A 23,758-nucleotide genomic window follows, 5' to 3' on the forward strand; every position below is an offset into this window, starting at 1 on the left:
TAATTCCTCTGGAGAGGCAGTCAGCAGGATTGTTGATTCTGTAGCAGTGTCTCCACTGACTGGACATGGTATGTGTCAGAATCTCTGTCATGCGATTGCAGATAAAATTCTTCCAGCAGTTTGGATTGTTGCGGATCCATCCTAATGTGATGGTTGAGTCACTCCATGAAATGGCACAAGAGGACTCAGCTCCATTCTCTTGGCAAAAGTAGTGAAGGAGATGGGATCCAAGCAAGGCTGCAAGCAATTCCATTCTGGGAAATGTTACTTTCTTCATGGTTGAAAATCAGTTTTTATTGCAAACCAGCATGATAGAGGAAGTGTTTTTGGTAGTTATCCGAACGTACAGTACAGCACTTCCTGACGGGAATTCGAACCCACGTCCTTCCAGGCGAACCGAGCACGCCTTTACCGCCTTGGCCAGGCAGCCCCTGGAATGTTGAGCACCTTCCAAAAAGTATTCATGTGACTAACTTCAGTAGTTAAAAAATTATGAACACTTATTCAAACCTCTGCATATTTAGGAAACTGGGCCTGGTACTTTTAGCACTGTACTAAGCAATTTCAGACGGCACTCAAAGGGTTAATGCTGGTTGGCCTCCTCCATGAGAAGAGGTATTGGACAAGATCCGCCATTTTATGTACCTCGCTTCTGTTTCTTCACAGCATGATGTGGTAATTAGAAGATGTTTCCAGGAATCTCATGCGTCAGAACTATTTCCAATGGTTCTTTCATTCTGTAGTTCGACATATGCGTGTGGTACACAGCTTTGAAGTCTGCATCCTGATCCATTCATCTCTCAACAGTCTGAAATCTTTTCTCTGCTATTCACTGGTTATCAGACAAGATGATGTCTTTTTTCTTGGAAATGATACAACTCTTCTTCTGTCTTGGATCTAGTGGGTCTTGTGAAATTAGCGAGGGATAGCAGCATCCGTGTCGCCCATGTCAGTTGTTTTCAGATCCCAGAATCTTCACATGATATGTATTGAATAGGAGGACATATTAAATTTCCTTTGTAAACTGACTGACTGAAGTGCCAGACTGGTCTCCTGTCAGGACCCAACCGAAGACTGTAGTTAGCGATACAAGGGAAGGTGTGATTGACATCGGCTGTTCAGTTTTACAATTTTCCAATAATGGTCCGCGCCAATTTGTATTTCAATAGGTGGTTCTTCGTTGTCAATTTGTGGATCTGTGAGTGTCAGGTTCTGGAAATCCTGAGGGGCACTTGGGTGAGAGGAATAGTTATTCTGTCTTTCAAAGGCCGTGAGTGGTACTGCTTGATGTTGCTTCGAAGGATATCACTGCAAGTTCGCAACTATCCGTCACGTGTAGTTGAAGAGCTACCACCAAGGATATTGCCGTGGGACCTTTAATCCGAACACGAACAGTTCGAAAAAAGGAATAATTTGATGTGGTAACTTCTATTTTACTGACAGATTGAGAGTTTGCATTACAGACTGATATGTGATGAAGTTGCTTACATTTTGCACAAGAAACTTTCCCTTTCTTATAGCACTGGCAGAAGTTGTGTCCTCTATTTAGGCAGAGAAAACATTTTGGAAAGTTTTTTAGCTTGTCTATTCTTTCGTGAAGGTTAGCTGTTTCTTTATGTTCTTGGGCCCAGTGGCCTGTACTTTTTGCAAAAGGCACAAAAGGGGGTTACTGTCACCTTTCTTTTAGTCTTAAATTTTTCTGTTCCCATAGTAACTTAAAGAGTAGCTGCTGTTGGGGTGTAGAGTAATGGAGGTGGTGTGCTAAATTCTCTAAAATCTTGAAGACGATCATGGATGTGTTGGATCTCACTGATATCTGTGGAGTCATTACAGCCTTTTTAAAATGTAGAGAAGTGTGTAGCATTATTACGCTGAGTTGTTCACTTCTGTTTAAGCTTCTCTGCTGTTCATTGAACGTTGTTGTGAATGAAACTGTAAGCATCTTGACTTCGGATCTCATGTAACGTCAAGGAATTGTCAAGAGTACAATATTAAGCTGTTTCTTAGTTTTAGGCTGCTGCTTAATTGAGAAGGATCATCCTAGACACTTGATACAGTCTTGTATGAATATAATTCCCATTGATGTGTTGCTTGGTCTTTGGGAAGGATCTTAAGATAATCTGTAATGAAGTAAAAAAGAAATTTTAAATTAAGAATTAAGAGCACGCGTTGTGACAAAATGTATTAAACTAACACCTCATAACTGTAAAATTACTTATTTGTTCAATGCATACTAGATGGACCTGTCTGTTCCGGCAGCGCCCGTCTTAACCACATTTCTACTCCTGGTGTTGTATTGGTGCGGTAATGGAGGGGCGGGGCATGGCGGAAGAGTGAGGGTAGGCTGGTCTATGGGCGTATGTGCTATTGCTGGAGGGGAGTTTCTAGAAGCGACATGGGCGGGCTTAACTTTTGGCATAGTGGATGAAGCATTTGAGTGTAGAGATTTTAAAAATTGAGGGATTTCACTTTGATTTGAATTCACAATATTAATTAATCTAGGTGTTAATTCATACAAAGGATTTTTAATTTTGTTGACATCGTTAAGATTTTTATTTTTATTGTAGGTTGGGTCCAAAAAGATGTGTAGATTTTCCAGTTCATTCATTAATTTCCTTTTACCTATGCTTCTAATGATGGTAAGATCTTTCTCTATGGATGTAAAATGATGGCCCGTTTCTCTCATATGTTGGCTCATCGGTGAGTACTTGTTGTGTTTTTGAGCATTATAATGTACCAAATATCTCTAAAGGTTGTCTGCTGGCTGAAGATGCCCAAAATAATGGGTGAAACATGTACCTGACCTAGTAAGTCTACATAAATTCATGTAGATTCAAACCACATTAAACGTGGAAAGTATTGAATAGGTGGTTTTTATTAAATTATCCTTGAAATCCTATGCCTAAATACATCAGAATCGACAATACAGAGACTACTTTAGAGGAGCCAGATTCTACCAGACACTTATATGGCCTCTCATTTACATCCTTACTACAATCCCTAAATACCCTCATAACCATGTGCAGAGATCTGTACCCTTTAATTACAATAATACTTATGTGATTACCCCAATGATGATCTTTCCTTATATTAACACCCAGGTGTCTGGTAAGACCCCAACTGGAGTATGGTTCCAGAGTATGGGACCCTCAACAGGATTACTTGTATCAAGAACTGGAAAAAATCCAAAAGAAAGCAGCTCGATTTGTTCTGGGTGATTTCCGACAAAAGTGGTTTATTCCGAGCTGTTAGTGGAGAGATGGTGTGGAGTGACATCAGTAGATGAATAAGTTTGAGTGCTGTCTTTAAAAGTAGGAAAGATCACAATATGAAAATAAAGTTTGGAATTCAAGAGGACGAATTGGGGCAAATATTGGTTTATAGGAAGGGGAGTTAGAGATTGGAATAACTTACCAAGGGAGATGTTCAATAAATTTCCAATTTCTTTGCAGTCATTTAAGAAAAGGCTAGGAAAACTACTGATAGGGAATCTGCCACCTGGGCGACTGCCCTAAATGCAGAACAGTAGTGATTGATTGTTTGACTGTAATTTACATAGCAACATATTAAGATGTGAAGCATTTATTTGTGATCATGGGTAATTACTTAAACTTTTCTGTGGGCTACAAACTAAATGTAATTGTCTTTGCTGAACAGTATGGAAACAGGGCTGAGAAAATTTTTTTTTCTGTGAGTGAAAAGGGTTTGTGTAATTGGCAGAAATTGAAAGACAAGGTAACAAACACACAATTCTGTGCGCGTGTTCATGAGCTGGAGCGGCTGCTTCATCTGACGTTATGTGATCACAGCTGATCAGCATGGTTTAATCCGGCTCCTCTGAAGTAATTTCTGTATTGTTGATTCTGATGTATTTAGGCATAGGATTTCAAGGATAATTTAATAAAAACCACCTATTCAATACTTTCCACGTTTAATGTGGTGGAACACAGTCGTTGACTGGACATTTTTTCCAACAGCTCAATTTCTTCTCAGGGTATCCGATTGTCAAGTAAAATCTGGAGATTTTACACTAGGTTTCGCTTTACGCGAGGTCGAAGAGAATGGCAATCCACGGTAAACTTATCTGCGGTCGTTTGGTATAGACATAATATCAATCAATTATTTCTCCTAACTAAGGTATCAACGATGTGAGAATTCAATATATTCAAATAGGGTAACTACCCATTCGTTATTTCGCATATCTTATCAACTAACTTATCAACTATGTCAAGATGAAAGAATTCATAACACACCAAATTATAGAAAAACACAATAATAGTATTTATTGAATAAACAGATACCCTATGAAAATGAAATCTGATTTGGGGTAGTATTTGGTCCGGTATTATTTACAAGTAAAGTTCAAAGTCAGCGCTGGCTCGTAGAAAAAGGAAATAAATATAACGTTAAGTTATGTACATCAGTTCCGTCATGAATTCAAAATCGGATACAAAATATTTACAATTAATCACTGGATTCCTACGGTCCTCCTTGAAATCAAGTCCTTGAGACGACACCAATATCATTATGTTGTTAAGATTGCTCAGTTTCATTATAAACCTAAGCTAAATAGATCTGAGTAGACGTACAGTTAATCTGAAGTGAATGTAAGATCAACAAATAGATCTAAGCTTGAAAATAATTCTGAATTATAACTTCGAACTATATATCTCAATTATATGTGAATTATGAATAATATTTAAATTATATGTTGCAAATCATAAATCTGAACTCATTTATTTGTTCTTTCTTCAATGTTGCGCATGGCTAACGATTTACGGACTAAGGCATTTCCCCCTAGTGCCTGTTAAATCTGGCTCCTAGCCTATAATTTCCCTAACCATTACTCATTGAAAGAATGTAAATTCCAATAAACTCCGTCTCAGGATAAATAAGCTATCTATCTAACTTCAACATAAATTTTTGGTCGACATACACACGTATTCGAGGCTCAATGTGCCCTCTCTCTGTTATATTCCATAACATTTCTCGTTTAGGCAAGTTACTGAATTCTTATACGCAGTCGTAATGTAAATAATACGTATTTGTACATGGGAATGTATCACCGCATTTATGGGTATCCTGAATGCATTTGGTCAAGATCATCATCATAAAACATATGATACCGAGCTCGATAGCTGCAGTCGCTTAAGTGCGGCCAGTATCCAGTATTCGGGAGATAGTAGGTTCGAACCCCACTGTCGGCAGCCCTGAAAATGGTTTTCCGTGGTTTCCCATTTTCACACCAGGCAAATGCTGGGGCTGTACCTTAATTAAGGCCACGGCCGCTTCCTTCCCACTCCTAGCCCTTTCCTCTCCCATCGTCGCCGTAAGACCTATCTGTGTCGGTGCGACGTAAAACAACTAGCAAAAAAAAAAAAAAAAAAAAAAAACCATATGATAATATTCTCGTAATTGGAACAAAGCATCTACAATTGACATATAATCCCGTCATAAATTCAATTCTACTTCAATGAATTCCATCCATACCTTGGTTTAACTCATCTCTGCGGTGTGGTCAATTTCACGTACCTGTATCCTTTCACATAATTCTTTCCCTATAATAAGTGTGGCATGGCATATCCTAAGCTGCAGGCACTCCTTGGCCTCTACGTAACACATTAATAAATCTTCGCATTTCATATACAACAACATACTTCGTCGAGTTACCACTATTGTAACCATATTTCCACATTCACTTAACATCTTAACTATCATAGCCTCCATAACAACATGTTGCGATTATCTTCACTTTACCATGTCAAAATGCCACAATTCCTTTCTCATAAACGCATTTCAATATCGCTATTTATCATAACCCTAAAGCTGAGTTCAGTGCACTTATTGTGAAGCAAAGAGTACGTGATTCTATGCATTCATTACCACCGCGCAAACCAAACGTGACGTAGACATATAGCATAACAAATATGAATTCATTGCAATTCCACAATGTGTCATCACTATCAGCTGTTATTAAAGACACTTCTTTCCACTTATAGTTACTCACGAGTTATTCTGACCAAAATGCGGTGATGGATATATATAACATATAAGAATCTTATTCTACACTGCTTAATCGTATTACTATGGACTTAAATATCTCACACATCACTTTCATTATTCACTTGCACATTAAATTCCACGGTTTCTATAACCAACTTACCGGCACATGCCAGAAGCACCTGTGTACGCGAACCAAAAACTATGTAATTAAATAATGTAAATGACTTAGCTCGCTTATCGTTACATCTGGTCCAGCTGTTCCGCCTCCACTCGGATGTAGTTGGCTCTGCGGTCAGGTCATGGGTTGAACAATTAAAAATAGGAAAGAATTTCCACCAATCAATACTTGTTTTTTTATTGCTTATATTAAGCTATAGGACCGGTTTCGACCCCATATACAAGGTCATCTTCAGCTGAACCATGAATACATATTTATATGATGAAGCTTTGATTAAATTGCATTGTCAAAGGAATGTTATATGATGATGTGCATTTAGTCACATACAAATGGGGCATGTCTTATCGTGAATTGGCATATATGTCAGTATGTACAATATTGCAACTGTGTGTCTAAAATATTATGTTGAGGTCCTTAAATTAGTGTATAAAACATATCTTCACTTAAACTAACTTATATATATATATATGTACAGGATAAAATACAATATATAAAAAAAACATTTCGTGCACATGAACATTCGTATCTTGCTTGTTGGTCAATTCATCAACTCTCGTATTTAAGTCCCATTTACATTTGTACACTAAGCTGCTGTTCTTGGAGTTTAAAAGATATGGTTGTAAAATTGCATGAGTAAAAGATTAGTCTTCATGTGGGATAAAACACTTTCCAATTTAAAAAAAGAAAAGGTTGCCAGATGTATGGATAAAATTCGGCTAAAATATGTTCAGCCCTGCTATGTATGTTGCCTTATGTTAGAATCAAATCTTGTTGTCCTGTGGCGTCCGTAAAATTGGGTTCAAAGTAATGGCTCCTTTCCCATTTGTAGCTGTGCAATGGTGTTATGTTTATCTGTGGAAGATAAGATTGAGCTATGAGCGATATTATGTTGGAGGAATGTCTAAAGGTTATGTGTGTAAATTTGAATATGTACTTACTATTGTTGGTGTAGCCGAGTTGCGTTTGATGTGCGAGCTTGTAGTGTACTACTTCGTGTTCTTCTTGGGCTCATACTAGCTGCTGTGAGGGAAAGGGAAGGAGGGGTAGGGAGAGTTGTTGTTGTGGGGGTAGGGGTGGAGCTGGGTGTGTTGTTTGATGTTTTTCTGTTACGTGTCACGTTCTGCTTGTCAATTAACTTAAGGTAAGAGTTTTTTAGAGCGGGGATAACTGTATTGAAGATGATGTTAGTTTTTTCTGTGATTTCATTTATGTTGTAATTTGGATTGGTGTACTGATCTAGAGTAATGTAAAATTCTTCTGTTATGTTGAGCAGGGGGCCTTTGGGGTTTATGTTTAGGATTTGCATATCATTATCGATGTTTGTAAAACTGTGTTTATAGTCTGCGACATGTTGTCCTATTGAGGAAAAATGATTGTGTTTTACCGCATTTATGTGTTTGTTATATCGGGTTAGGAAGTTTCTACCGGTGCGTCCGACATAGCTTGTCTTGCAATTATTACATTTGATACGGTATACCCCTGAGTGGTTGTATTGCTGTTGCTATTGATTGTTCTGACGTTGTGTATGATGTTGGTACTATTGTGTGTAGTTCTGAAAGCTATTCTTAGGTTATGTTTTTTAAAAATGTTGGTTATGGGGTATATGTGTGCATTATTGAAGGTGAATAGTGCGTAATCTTTCTTGGATTTGTCTACTTTTGTTAGTTTGGTTTTGGGTTGGGATTTCATTTTGTGAATGATTTTGTTAACAATTTCTTTCTTGTATCCATTGTTCTTAGCTATGTCATGAATTAGTTGTAATTCTTTGTTTAGATCTTCTTTTGTTAACGGTATATTGAATGCTCTGTGTATCATGCTATAGTAGGCTGCTCTTTTGTGTGTATTGGGGTGAACGGAATCCATTTTAATTGTATTTGAGGTTTGCGTGGGTTTTCTGTATATTCTGTAAGAAAGGTGGTCATCATGTCTAGTTGTCGTTATGTCCAGGTAGTTCAGATTGCGATTGTTTTCGGTTTCCATGGTAAATTTTATATGGGAACATACTCCAGTGAGACCTATTATTAACTACAGAGCAAGCCCAACCTATAAACTCTCGCAATTTATTCAAAGATTTCTCAAAAAGCACAACGTATTCTTAGCTAAAAAGACAGTACGGAACTCAATAGATTTTTGTAATAAAACAAAAGGATTAAAGATTGAACCATATCATAATCTCGCATCATTTGACATAGTAAACATGTACCCGAACATTCCCACAAAACAAACAATAGAAATCATTGAATCTAACCTAAAAAGCCACAGCAATCTAAGCACTTTAGAAATAGAAGAGTTCATTAAATTACTTAATTTTGCCATTAGTAACAACTACTTTAAATTTCATGATGCTATCTATCAGCAACAGGGTTTACCGATGGGATCTCCCGCTTCTGGTATAATCGCCGAAATTTACATAGACTATTTAGAGTACACACACATCAACAAAATAGACAATATATTTTTTTGGTGCAGATTTGTTGATGACATTTTTGTCATCATCGATAATAGGTCCACAAATGAAACTGATATATTAGATAAACTCAACACAATAGATTCCCTTATAAAATTTACCATGGAAACCGAAAACAATCGGAATCTGAACTACCTGGACATAACGACAACTAGACATGATGACCGCCTTTCTTACAGAATATACAGAAAACCCACGCAAACCTCAAATACAATTAAAATGGATTCCGTTCACCCCAATACACACAAAAGAGCAGCCTACTATAGCATGATACACAGAGCATTCAATATACCATTAACAAAAGAAGATCTAAACAAAGAATTACAACTAATTCATGACATAGCTAAGAACAATGGATACAAGAAAGAAATGGTTAACAAAATCATTCACAAAATGAAATCCCAACCCAAAACCAAATTAACAAAAGTAGACAAATCCAAGAAAGATTACGCACTATTCACCTTCAATAATGAACACATATACCCCATAACCAACATTTTTAAAAAACATAACCTAAGAATAGCTTTCAGAACCACACACAATAGTACCAACATCATACACAACGTCAGAACAATCAATAGCAACAGCAATACAACCACTCAGGGGTATACCGTATCAAATGTAATAATTGCGAGACAAGCTATGTCGGACGCACCGGTAGAAACTTCCTAACCCGATATAACAAACACATAAATGCGATAAAACACAATCATTTTTCCTCAATAGGACAACATGTCGCAGACTACAAACACAGTTTTACAAACATCGATAACGATATGCAAATCCCAAACATAAACTCCAAAGGCCCCCTGCTCAACATAACAGAAGAATTTTACATTACTCTAGGTCAGTACACCAATTCAAATTACAACATAAATGAAATCACAGAAAAAACTAACATCATCTTCAATACAGTTATCCCCGCTCTAAAAAACTCTTACCTTAAGTTAATTGACAAGCAGAACGTGACACGTAACAGAAAAACATCAAACAACACACCCAGCTCCACCCCTACCCCCACAACAACAACTCTCCCTACCCCTCCTTCCCTTTCCCTCACAGCAGCTAGTATGAGCCCAAGAAGAACACGAAGTAGTACACTACAAGCTCGCACATCAAACGCAACTCGGCTACACCAACAATAGTAAGTACATATTCAAATTTACACACATAACCTTTAGACATTCCTCCAACATAATATCGCTCATAGCTCAATCTTATCTTCCACAGATAAACATAACACCATTGCACAGCTACAAATGGGAAAGGAGCCATTACTTTGAACCCAATTTTACGGACGCCACAGGACAACAAGATTTGATTCTAACATAAGGCAACATACATAGCAGGGCTGAACATATTTTAGCCGAATTTTATCCATACATCTGGCAACCTTTTCTTTTTTTAAATTGGAAAGTGTTTTATCCCACATGAAGACTAATCTTTTACTCATGCAATTTTACAACCATATCTTTTAAACTCCAAGAACAGCAGCTTAGTGTACAAATGTAAATGGGACTTAAATACGAGAGTTGATGAATTGACCAACAAGCAAGATACGAATGTTCATGTGCACGAAATGTTTTTTTTATATATTGTATTTTATCCTGTACATATATATATATATAAGTTAGTTTAAGTGAAGATATGTTTTATACACTAATTTAAGGACCTCAACATAATATTTTAGACACACAGTTGCAATATTGTACATACTGACATATATGCCAATTCACGATAAGACATGCCCCATTTGTATGTGACTAAATGCACATCATCATATAACATTCCTTTGACAATGCAATTTAATCAAAGCTTCATCATATAAATATGTATTCATGGTTCAGCTGAAGATGACCTTGTATATGGGGTTGAAACTGGCCCTGTAGCTTAATATAAGCAATAAAAAAACAAGTATTGATTGGTGGAAATTCTTTCCTATTTTTAATTGTGTAATTCGTCAATACGGAAATGAAGATTATAGATTACGAGGTCATGGGTTGGTCGCCTGGTAGGTCCTCGGCCTCTTCATCATGGGTTGGTCAACTGGTTTCCCATTGCCTTCCTCATCATGGGTTGGTGGTCTGGTTTCCCATTGCCTTCCTCATCATGGGTTGGTCTTCCAGTAAGGATGTACTGCTCCCCAGCTTGGTCCATCATGCGTATTCAGCAAGCCATCATCATGCTACTTCTGTTAGCAATAAAAATGCAGATTTCAGAGCAGTGAATAGCTATGGTATGTTCCATTTGACGATAATAATTCCTCAATTATTATTTCTTTTGCTGCTCTCAGAGGTGAATTTAATTTTGTCGGGTTTATATATATATCTATATCGGCTGCTTCCTGCAAATGTCGAAAAATTGTTCTTCTTCTCGTGAAACAAAATTCAGATAGTCTTCTTCCCGTAAGAGAATCTTTCTCCTAGGTTTCACTTGCTTCTTCCTTGTGGAATGTAGCTCAGTTGCTGTCGAGATCCTCCCACGCGTATTTCGTCGTATCTTGCCTATTTTATATTTTTTTAAATCGGCTCTTCTTCGTCGGCTGGTGAATTACGTCGTTTCTTTACTACGACGATCCCTTTTTCTCAAGTACTTCTACTAAATTTTTCCGTCTTCTTCAAATTACTCAGCGCGTTCGCCAATTGCGTCTTCACCCTCCGATGAAAATTTTTAAGATGGAGTTTTTTAACAATCCGTTGTCTTCTATTTTTTTCGTAAAACAATTCACTTGACAGTCCATTGTCCGTAGTGCCTTCAATATATGACCGTTCCGTGACGTGTATGGCCTTCATATAATATCGCATCAGATATCTATTCCTTGCATCTTATAGATCAGATGGGCCATACCTTCACTCGGCGCCATTTTGAAAGCTCTCTACGAGAAGTAAATGGGCACAGTGGTTTAAATCTACATGAATTTATGTAGACTTATTAGGTCAGGTACATGTTTCACCCATTATTTTGGGCATCTTCAGCCTGTAGACAGCCTTTAGAGATATTTGGTACATTATAATGCTCAAAAACACAACAAGTACTCACCGATGAGCCAACATATGAGAGAAACGGGCCATCACTTTACATCCATAGAGAAAGATCTTACCATCATTAGAAGCATAGGTAAAGGGAAATTAATGAACGAACTGGAAAATCTACACATCTTTTTGGACCCAACCTACAATAAAAATAAAAATCTTAATGATGTCAACAAAATTAAAAATCCTTTGTATGAATTAACGCCTAGATTAATTAATCCCTCAATTTTTTAAATCTCTACACTCAAATGCTTCATCCACTATGCCAAAAGTTAATCCCGCCCATGTCGCTTCTAGAAACTCCCCTGCAGCAATAGCACATACGCCCATAGACCAGCCTACCCTCACTCTCCCTCCATGCCCCGCCCCTCCATTACCGCACCAATACAACACCAGGAGTAGAAATGTTGTTAAGACAGGCGCTGCCGGAACAGACAGGAAAATCTAGTATGCATTGAATAAATAAGTAATTTTACAGTTGTGAGGTGTTAGTTTAATACATTTTGTCACAACGCGTGCTCTTAATTCTTAATTTAAAATTTCTTTTTTACTTCATTACAGATTATCTTAAGATCCCTCCCAAAGACCAAGCAACACATCAATGGGAATTATATTCATACAAGACTGTATCAAGTGTTTAGGATGTTCCTTCTCAATTAAGCAGCAGCCTAAAACTAAGAAACAGCTTAATATTGTACTCTTGACAATTCCTTGACGTTACATGAGATCCGAAGTCAAGATGCTTACAGTTTCATTCAGAACAACGTTCTTGACCAGTCTATTTACAACAATTGGTTTTAAATCTCCACTAGTGTTTGACAACACATTTCAATATTAGTTACGTCAAGAACATGAAAATGAAATATGTGGGTCAAATAAGCCCCAGTATCAATATTTCTGGAATAAACTTGGTTATAAATCAAAAGAGTATAGAAAGGGTTAAACAATATTCATATCTTGGAACCATAATAAATGAAGACTGGGATTGCTCACAAGAAGTCAAGGTACGCATTGGAAAAGCAAGAAGTGTGTTCCAGAAAATGAGTAATGTGTTTAAAAGCCACAATCTAACTTTAGGGAATAAAATCAGACTTCTGCACTGTTATGTATTTTCTGTTCTTTTATATGGTGTAGAGACATGGACCTTAAATAAAAACACAGAGAAGAAGCTGGAGGCCTTTGAAATATGGCTTTATAGGCGGATCCTGAGATTATCTTGGACCCAGAGAATTACAAACGTGGAAGTAATGAGAAGGATGAACACAACACCTCAGTTGATCAAGATAGTGAAATGCCGAAAGCTGCAGTGTCTGGGACATATAATGCGCAACACAGATAGATACAACCTACTCCAAAAAATACTCCAGGGGAAAATCAACAGCAAAAGAGGTCCTGGAAGAAGAAGAATATCTTCACTTGACAATCTTAGAGGCTGGTGCAATATGTCATCAGTTGAACTGTTCCGCGCTGCCACAAACAAGACGAAAATAGCCATCATGATCGCCAGCATTCGAAACGGATAGGCACTGAGAGAAGAAGAAGAAGAAGAAGAAGAAGAAGAAGAAGAAGAAGAAGAAGAAGAAGAAGAAGAAGAAGAAGAAGAAGAAGAAGAATCAATATCCTCCTTTCTCAAGACTTATGATAAGAAGATCCATTTTACTTTTGAACATATTTTTTAGTTAAATAGAATAGAACTGCCAAGTTAAAACACAGTTAATTTAAATTTATATTTTCAATCTTGACCAGCCTACAATTAACAATCAGTTCAAAAATCTCCACTTGTTGTTGACAACACATCCTGACATCAGTTACAGTACGTCAAGAACATGATATGGTACAGGGGTCAAATGAACCCCGGTATGTAATATCCTCTTTACCCAAGACTTATGATAGAGAAAGAAGATCTATTTAATTTTGGACATATTTTCAAATTAGATAGAATAGGACTGACAACAAATTTTTATGTGTTAAAACACCATTAACTTATGTTACCCACAGTTATGTTCAGTTCACATTTTTAAAATTATTATCCTGGCATATTAGTCTTAAGAGATCATTAATGTTTGTATATCATCATTGCCGGGACAAAACCTCCTATGTGATAATATGTTTTGGAGATATACTGACCCTCAGCACATACATTGTGAAGAGCGAGAATACCTTGACAATATGCACACGAAATTGCACCTTAGATGACAAAACCTTAACGGCCAAAGTTCTAAGCTAAAATTATTTCACATAGGAGGTTTTGTCCCGGCAGCGACGATATATTGTATATATTGGTTTGTATATATTCGTTAAAAAAGGTCCCAAACCTTGACTAAATGTTGTCTACAGGCTGAAGATGCCCAAAATAATGGATAAAACATGTACCTGACCTAATAAGTCTACATAAATTCATGTAGATTCAAACCACATTAAATGTGGAAAGTATTGAATAGGTGGTTTTTATTAAATTATCCTTGGAATCCTATGCCTAATGTCATCTTCAATACAGAACAATAATGAGAGTTCTTACTTGTAATCTGATGTATTTGGCAAAAGTTTTTTCGACATCTCACAAACGTGACTTTGTTGCTGAACTCCCCATATACCCTATACATGTTTAAATTGAGCTTTCATGTACAAGCTACATTGCATTTACAGTTTAAATGGCTTGAGGAACAAAATTTGAACATGCTATGATGCAATAAAATTTTAAAATCCGAATTGAAAAGAAAGGATGTGATGATTATGCAGTGAAATATGGTATAATCTATTAACATAGAAATACAAAAAATGTGTTTTATTGCCGTGTTCCAGTTAATGGTTCATTCAGACCTTTCTCATTATCTCACTCATGTTTTGAACAAAATGACCTAAAACTAGATTGAAGGTCAAGTGATTGGTTATGTAAGAGATTAAAATAATTAAAAGTGTATTAACTGTAGAATAATCATTTAATTACTTGTTTGTCTTTTTTACAGACCAACCTGTTGCAGTTAAAATGAAATATAGGTAAGTACCACAGCAATAGAAGGAACATGACAGCTTCTAGAGTACCACCCTGAAATATTTGTGATATTTATTTTTTTCTTTAATTTTCAGTAGTAGCTTTTTAAATACCATAAATGCGGACTTCAAGGTATGTTTTATAGCTTCCTGTGTCTATTTTTCTCTTTAACAATTATTTTATGGGTTTAAAAGGTGCTTTATAGTGAGATGTCCAGTATTCCATGGTAAAACATGATCATTTACTTTGAAACACAGGTAATGCAAACAAGAAATAGCTGTTAAAAAGTACTTGAAATTAATTTAAATTTGGAAAACATTCATAATTTTCTTAGGAATTAGTGTACGAGATAAGGCTTTCCCCATAATTTCCCCCATTTCATAGACATCAAAGCTTTGTCCTGGATGATGACAAGCTAAGAAAAAGAGACAGTCTATCAACAACAGGACACGTTCTCCTTTGGGGAGCTTTACAATTTCAATAACATTCCTCAAAAACTGTAGGGGGGTTATCTTGTTTGGCCATCCTAAGGGAATAACAGCGGTAATCAAGACAGGCATTGTACCAGAGAATGTTCTACGTGAAAAATAAACTCAAGAAAACTCAAACTATGGAGGATTATGGATCCCAGTCACTCTGATTGCTGCAATAATTGTGACAAGTCTGCCAAGTCTGATAAATGTTGCACCCCAATCTGCCTTATTCCTTTTGGAGCTACAGTACTGTTTTTCCTGCTGTTCGGAGAGCAGATAATTCTGGTTTTTACTGTCACAAATTCGTACAGGTAGTACGGTATTGAAAGACAATAAACAATACAAAAATAGTTGCCCTACTTTAACTTTTAGATCTGAGGGTTCTTACAAACAGGTCAGGACGATGCTTCATGAATCTCCTCATCTGTTCCTCTTCAGCTATTTTTTTTTTTTTCTTTTCTTTTTTCATAACTGGGAGTAGTTCCTTATTGGGAACCCCAGTCTGCCTTATTCCTTTTGGAGCTACGGTAGTGTTTTTCCTGGTGTTTGGAGAGCAGATAATTCTGGTTTTTGCAGTCACAAATTCAATGAACAGTACAAAAATAGTTGCCCTGCTTTAACATGTAGATCTGAGGGTTCTTACCGGACGATACTTCATGAATCTCCTCATACAATCCTCTTCGGCTATTTCTTATTTTTTTACCATAACGGAGTACTTCCTTTGCTGGTACAGGGATACTTGTAACCAGTTTCCTAACACCCCTTTCCTGGTCAAACAGTAGTTCAGTTATGCGATATACTTCCACAATCAATTTTCTTCAATCTCCAAAAATATCATACTTTTCAGCTGTCTGTTCTTGGGTTATGACAGACAGCTGATGGATGCCTTCACGGAGAAGCGAAATTGAATGTTTGCAATCTTTTCTGTTAGAAATGTTGGCTTCTAGAGGAGCCAGAGCTGCTTTGACTCCTTTCTTCAAGACATAACCCACTGGAGAGAAAATAGCAGGAGATACTTTTTCAAAAGGTACAGTCAAAGGTTCCACTTTTACAATACTAAAATATTTTTTACCATTTAATTATCAATTAACAAATGTCAGTACATGTTTCATCTATCTCATAGAAATCATCAGTCGAATAATTGTTAGAATAAGTACAATAGACAAGGACAAAACACATTAAAATGATTCGACCGGGCGAGTTGGCCATGCGCGTAGAGGCGCGTGGCTGTGAGCTTGCATCCGGGAGATAGTAGGTTCGAATCCCACTATCGGCAGCCCTGAAGATGGTTTTCCGTGGTTTCCCATTTTCACACCAGGCAAATGCTGGGGCTGTACCTTAATTAAGGCCACGGCCGCTTCCTTCTAACTCCTAGGCCTTTCCTATCCCATCGTCGCCATAAGACCTATATGTGTCGGTGCGACGTAAAGCCCCTAGCAAAAAAAAAACAAAAAACCATTAAAATGATTTGAATTACCAAATACGTCAGTTAAAATTCATTTTAAATTTTTGTTTGGAGAATGTTCTGGAGCACAAATATTTGGTTCTATTAAAATGAAGCCAAAGATATTAAACACATGTGATAGTTCCAATAAAATAAAATCTTTGTCTTCACTTTATTAGAATCAAACATTTGTGCTCCAGAACTTTATCCAAACAAAAAAATTTAACATTATTGACGTATTCAGTAAACTGAATCATATTTTAATACTTCATCACGCCAACAAGAAGAGCTCAATTACCATGTTTTATTGAACTATCACATGTGTTTAATATCTTTATCTTCATTTTAACAGAACGAAATATTTGTGTTCCAGAACATTCTCTACACACCAAAAAGAAATTCAACATGAATTTTAACTCATGCATTTGGTAATCTGAATCATTTCTGTGTTTTTGTCCTTGTCTGTTGTACTTACTCTCACACTTATTTGGCTGATGATGTCTACAAGATAAGAGAAACATGTACCAATATGTGTTAATTGTTTATTAAAAAATAAAAAGTATTTTAATATTGTAAAGGTGGAACCTTTGACTGTATGTGTATGTTGTGTATTCAGCCCGAAGGCTGGTTTGATCGACTACACCTTTTGAAAAAGTATACGAAAGACAATACGGGCTTTACAATGAAATTTTTTTATGCAATAGCAGGAAATATCAAGAAACATGAACCATGGAATGTGTTCTATGGTGTAAGATGTTCTGTGTTCCAAGGTACAATAGGATGTAGGTTTCAGCAAGGAGGAGGGTGTAATAAATCACTGAAATCCGCCTGTGTACTTTGTGATAAGAAACACACTGCAGGTTTTTGTACTAATAAGAATGAACTAAATATTTATTTTTGGATGCTAAAAAAGATTACATTGTCTATAGCAGGGCCTCTCAAACGCCCAAACTCTCACGCGTGCAGAGCACGGTGCATAGGCTCTGTGCACTGTGCATCGGTACGCTTCGCCTCAACTCGGCTTGACTCGGATGGTGTAGTGTGCTGAGAGCGACGAAGGTGGTAGACGACGTGTTTATCAGTGAAATAGATAAGCGCACGACAACAAAATAATAATGGAGCAAGCTGTTTCGAAGAAAGCAAAGACTTCCGAAAGTCCATTTCAATCGAACTGGGAACTTCCGTATATTTTTTTTGTTTGTTTGTCGTGACGATAACGCCAAATGCTTAATCTGTGGGACGATAATTACGTGCGTAAGAAAATCGTCTATTGAAAGACACTACAACAGACTACATTCGGAAAATTATTGTGAAATCATAGGAGACGTCAGAGAGAAAGAATTAAGGAAGTTGAAACAGCTTGAAGAAGAGCATTCTATATCCACAAATGAGGTTTGTTCCAGTACTGTAGCATTTTCATTTTGTTTACGGGTTCTGCATTTCTTAAAAATTATGTTTACATTCCTCTCAAACATGTATGTGTATTTCTAATTCACTTTTTAAATTTTTTTAATAACACTGGTAACCTTGTCCCATACAACTGTGCGTCTCCGCTCACCACACGTAAACATTTCGCAGTGGGGGAGAAACAGCAGTGAAGGTGAGGAACGCGGAGACAGGCCGAACGGGGAGACAGGTGTAGGGAGAGAGGAGTGGGGGGTCTGCACTCTGGTCAACCAAGCGAAGTCGTCTTTTGCACCGTGCACAGTGCATGCACCCTGAGAGGCCCTGGTCTATAGCATGCAGGCTTGATCACCCAGCTGCATCAAACATTCACTGAGGGGCCATCTTGAAAGACCTTCATTCTTGACATGGGAAGTGGTAAATACAGGAACTTAAGGTAAAGGTAACTACAGGTGCGAACACAGGGCAATCACAAAAGGAAAAGTCCTCTAAGTTTTAATTACTGCATTGATTGGCTGATCACAGTGAGTGCCTTCTTTGGTGTCATCACCTTAACATGGTTACATATACAGGTACATTTATGATCATAAAAACCAGAACACCTTGAAGACTAGAGATAGGAAGTTCGTATTCACAGGACATGTTCATTAGTATGTTCTGAAGCAATGATTAGCATTTAGACCATGTCGGCCCAAAGGTTCAAGGTCCACATTGATATCTCTGCGCAGCACCAGCTGGTAAAATGTGCCTGTGGCTCTCGTTGCTATAAACCGAAGGTAATGGATCAGTCTTACTTGAGCAGACCTGCGCGATTCCTCGCAAACGTATGCGAGAACCGTATCATCAAATGAGTGAGTTTGAACGAGGGCAAATTATTGGCATGAGAGAATGTGATGCATCCATCTGGGAAACATGCTGTTCATGTGAGACGAAGTGTGTCTGAAGTGCAACGGGTGTGTACAGAATGGTTCACAGCAGACCGTAGAACATGACAAGATGGGTCTGGTCGCACCACCCAGACCACCCACGGAGAAGATTGACACCTCATTTGAATGGCATTGCAGGATGGATCTGCGTCATCCTTAGCTCTGGCGCAACAGTGAAACAGCGTAACACATCGTACACTATCAGGAGTGACAGTTGGTCGCCGTTTATTATGGTCTGGCTTACCTGCGCGTCGTCCACTTCTCCACTACCTTTGACTAATGTGGATGAACATGCTAGAGTGCAATAGTGCATGGAACGACATCACTGGGGACAGGAATGGCAGCAGATAGTGTTTTTGGATGAATCTAGGTTCTGTTTGTTTGAAAATGATGGCTGCATTTTGGTTCACCGCTGACAGGGAGAGAGGCATCACATTGACTACATTTGCACAAGACATGCAGCACCAACTCAAGGCCTTATGGTGTGGGGTGCTATTGGGTACAACCACAAATCACAGTTGGTGCGTGTCCAGGGCACTGTGACCAGTTTGACCTACGTGAATGACATCCTGTAACCTGTAGCCGTACCCTTTCTGCACTACACCCCAGACGCCCTATTTCAGCAGGACAATTGCGTGACTACATGTTGCTGCACAAACACGTGCCTTCTTGTTTTCACAGGATGTCAGACTGTTGCACTGACCTGCCCGATCACCGGACTTGTCGCCAATCGAAAATGTGTGGGATATGGTGAAACGACGGGTGCTGCGCTGTGATCCAATGCCAACCACCAAAGATGAACTGTGGAACGAGGTGAATGCAGCATGGATGGCTCTATCACAGGGCGCCATTCGCACTTTATATGCGTCAGTGCCATCACGCATGGAACAAGTTATCAGTTCCCATGGAGGAACCAATGCCTACTAGGCAACAGGATACGTGCTGAAACTAGGTGACTCAAATGCTAATTGTTTCCGCAAAACATACTAATGAACATTCCTGCGAATAAGAAATTCCTATCTCTAGCCTTTCCTAGGCCTATTGGGAGTTCATAAAAAACAGAGTGTATTTTCATATGACTATGAGGCCATTTAGGGGTTTCAGTAAGGATGCAAAAGAAAGGGCTGTTGGACCCACACCAAGATTACTTCATACAGAACTGGATAAGACCCAAAGGGAAGCAGCTCAATTTGTTCTGGGTGATTTCCAATAAAAGAGTAGAGTTCAGAAAATTTTGGAAGATTTTGATTGGATAGACTTCCTAGTAAGGGGACAAGCTGCTCGACTAATCAGGATCTTCTGAGCTGTCAGCAGAGAGATGGCACGGAATGACATTATTATCTTGAATGGAGCTTTTGAACATAGGAAAGGACATGAAGATAATTATAGAATTCAAGCCGTCAAAATGGAGCCAAATGGGGATGGAATAATTTATTGAGAGAAATGTTCAATAAGTCTCCAAGTTCTTTGAAATAATTGAAAAAAAACTAGGTAAAATTTTATAGGGAATCTGCCACTATTGTTTTCTTGAGAAATTTAGAGAGGTAGTTTCTTGTTCCTTTCTACCCTGTAACATTACAGCAATGTACACTGACTCAGCTGTGCTTGTAGTTTTCTGATAATGTGTCCGAGTAGGAATCATAAGCCTCACTTCAGTTTCTGTTGCACTGCTATCTACTACTCTCTGTGGATTCCAGTGGCGTTTCTTCCACTGAGGGTCCCCTACGCTCGTAAGGGAGCTCAAAAGCCATTTGATCGCTTAGGGTGTGAGGTAATGCAGCCAAACGTTCAGATGTCTTAAGAATAATCAGGAAAGAAGGTGGAAAAGCGAAGGTACTGGGAAAAGAAAGGAAAGGACTACAAACAGCGCAAAATTGAAAGACTTCCTAGGCCTCTCATATTTAATACCGGTAAAAAGGAACAAACCATGCTCCCAGTTGAGAAACTTCTTAGGCCTCTTGTATCTAATACCGGTAAAAATGAACAAACCATGCTCCCAGTTGAAAAACTTCCTAGGCCTCTTATATCTAACACCGGTAAAAGGGAACAAGAGTTGACAATCTCCAAACCATGCTCCCACTTGAAAGTTGCCTCACCTGACTGGCAGGAAATGCCGTGTATGTTTCCTACTGACCTCACCTATAGGTAATAGATCGCAGTTTGATCGTGGGCTGGAAATTTCACCTGAATAATCATGTGGTATCAGCTAGGGCATTTGGCCTTAAACCCCAGCCAAAATGTAGAATGAACCTGGTAACTCCAAAGATCTCACAAATGTTCATCTTCATCATCATCATCATCATCATGAATTCTTACGAAAGAGCCTGTACTCTGTATAATTAAATGTTAATTTTTCTCTTTCAGAAAAACAATCCATCCTTTAATAATTTTAGAGGTAAGTGACAGTAATTTATTGAATGTCTAGTGACTGTGAACAAAGACTAAAAAATGAATCTGATGTTGAAGGAAGCATGAGAAAAATAATGGAAAATATTTCTGAACTCCAGAAGACCTTTTATTTGTGACCATATATATATTGCTTTTTGATCCTTGGCAATTGCCCTGTCATAATCTTCTTTTGCTTGCTTCTAACAGTCATGTTTTAATAACTGTAATAAAGTAGGCTACAGTTCACTGTAAATGATTACATTTGACTGTCCTTTTCATAGACTGATTTTTAGTATTTCATTGTAAACTGTGTTTCTTATGAAATATCCTTCAGTTTCGGGGAACTGACCCTGGTGCGTGTACTTATAATTTTAATTTAAATATCCCACGCAGCATTAACTCTTATGTTACATATAATGGACCATGGCTGAAAATTCACTGAGGTAAGCAAAATACCTATTTTATCAAAACTCTGACCCTGTGCTTTGTTAATGGTTATTGCAAAAGCAAGACATAACGGGAACTGCCTCCTTTTAAATTTGAAAGGCAAGTTACTGTCAGTAGACATAAAATCAGTCCTAGGTAGAAAAATGATGTGATTCTTGGAAGCACCTGTAATGACTTCTAAATTTGTATATTTTTCATACTTTTCTCTATCATACGCACGCAGATTACTAAGTCAAAGGCCTTGTGCATATTTCTTATAAGCATGAAAATTTCACAAAATTTCAATTTTGATACATGTGGAGGCATTCCAGATGGCATAATGGAGTGTAGGTATTCTATGAGTCAGCATCTGGCAACAGAGTATTGACACTGTTGTATTACTTGAAACTTCCTGGGATTAGGTGAAGAAAGTCTTCATTTATACTGCTACAGTCATAATTGAAGGAACTCACAATTACTCTGTTATAAGTTAGTAAGGTGAACAATTAAAGTATATGCAATTGCCAGAAATGTGACTTACCAATGAATCATTACTTTTTTTTTTGCTAGTTGCTTTTACGTCGCACCGACACAGATAGGTCTTACGGCGACGATGGGACAGGAAAGGCCTAGGAGTTGGAAGGAAGCGGCCGTGGCCTTAATTAAGGTACAGCCCCAGCATATGCCTGGTGTGAAAATGGGAAACCACGGAAAACCATCTTCAGGGCTGCCGACCGTGGGGCTCGAACCCACGATCTCCTGGATGCAAGCTCACAGCCGCGCGCCTCTACGCGCACGGCCAACTCGCCCTGTAATCATTACTTTTGAAGTCATTGGGAGCCCTAATTATATCATTTCCTATTTTACGTTTAATTTCTTTATTTCTTCATTGTAGTAGCCTTGCAACAAATTCCTTTTCGGAAGGTTTTGCTCACATATTTGTTTTCAAGTGCAATACTTTAATTTTTAACCATTTTGAGCATTCTTGATTTATGCCTCAATTACCTAAGCCCTTCCACCTTCAGATATCACAGGAAGAACTTGGCAAAAATCTTCTTTGAATATGACAACCTTACCACCCATTTCTTTTTCATACCTTATAATTTCCTTTAGTAGGCAATCAGTGAAATTTACTGCCAATGCAGGAATCATTGAAGCTCCATCATCAATAATGATGGCTGACTTTTTCAGAATGTCTGCTTTTGAACTGTTCCATTTAATTCATGAAACTGAACTTCCTGTTACTGGAACAGGCAAACCAAAAGTGTTGTGAATAGTCTTATCTGGTAATAAGAAGGCTGGGCAAGTTGGCCATGTGGTTAGGAGCCCGCAGCTGTGAGCTTGCATCCGGGAGATAGTAGGTTCGAATCCCACTGTTGGCAGCCCTGAAGATGGTTTTCCGTGGTTTCCCATTTTCACACCAGGCAAATACTGGGGCTGTACCTTAATTAAGGCCATGGCCGCTTCCTTCCCATTCCTAGGCCTTTCCTATCCCATCGTTGCCATAAGACCTATCTGTGTCGGTGCGACGCAAAGCAAAATAGCAAAAAATAACAAGGCTAAAATTCCTGTCCATGCAGCAGTGTGCAAGAGTGACTGAATGGGTGGGTACATTTCTAGAAAATAGATCTCAGAGAATTAGAGTAGGTGAAGCTTTATCTGACCCTGTAACCAGGAAGTGGGGAAATTCCTCAAGATAGTATTATGGGACCTTTATGTTTTCTTATATTTATAAATGATATTGGTAAAGAAGTGGAATCGGAGATAACGCTTTATGTGGGTGATTTTATTATGTATAGAAAATAAATAAGTAAAACGATTGTGAGAAACTGGAAAACGACCTTGATAATGTTGCGAGATGGGCAGTAGGCAACTGTATGATGCAAAACGGGGTTAAAAGTCAGGTTGTGAGTTTCACAAATAGGAATAGTCCTCTCAGTTTTAATTTCTGCATTGATGGGGTGAAAGTTCCTTTTGAGGACCATTGTAAAGTACCTAGGTATTAATATATGGAAAGATCTTCTT

At 38.0% G+C, this 23,758-nt stretch overlaps 1 protein-coding gene across 2 annotated transcripts in view; it reads left to right on the plus strand.

Annotated features, from left to right (window-relative positions):
• Positions 1 to 23,758, plus strand: part of LOC136880879 (uncharacterized) — a gene marked incomplete in the record, with an annotated part of 321,955 nt that overhangs the window by 167,353 nt on the left and 130,844 nt on the right. For both annotated transcript variants that reach the window (XM_068229264.1, XM_068229265.1), the window contains 2 exon segments: positions 14,647 to 14,677; positions 21,284 to 21,314. In XM_068229264.1, the coding sequence (XP_068085365.1) occupies positions 14,647 to 14,677; positions 21,284 to 21,314 (62 nt within the window).

The sequence above is a fragment of the Anabrus simplex genome, chromosome 9 (assembly GCF_040414725.1).
Source record: "Anabrus simplex isolate iqAnaSimp1 chromosome 9, ASM4041472v1, whole genome shotgun sequence".
Lineage (NCBI taxonomy): Eukaryota > Metazoa > Arthropoda > Insecta > Orthoptera > Tettigoniidae > Anabrus > Anabrus simplex.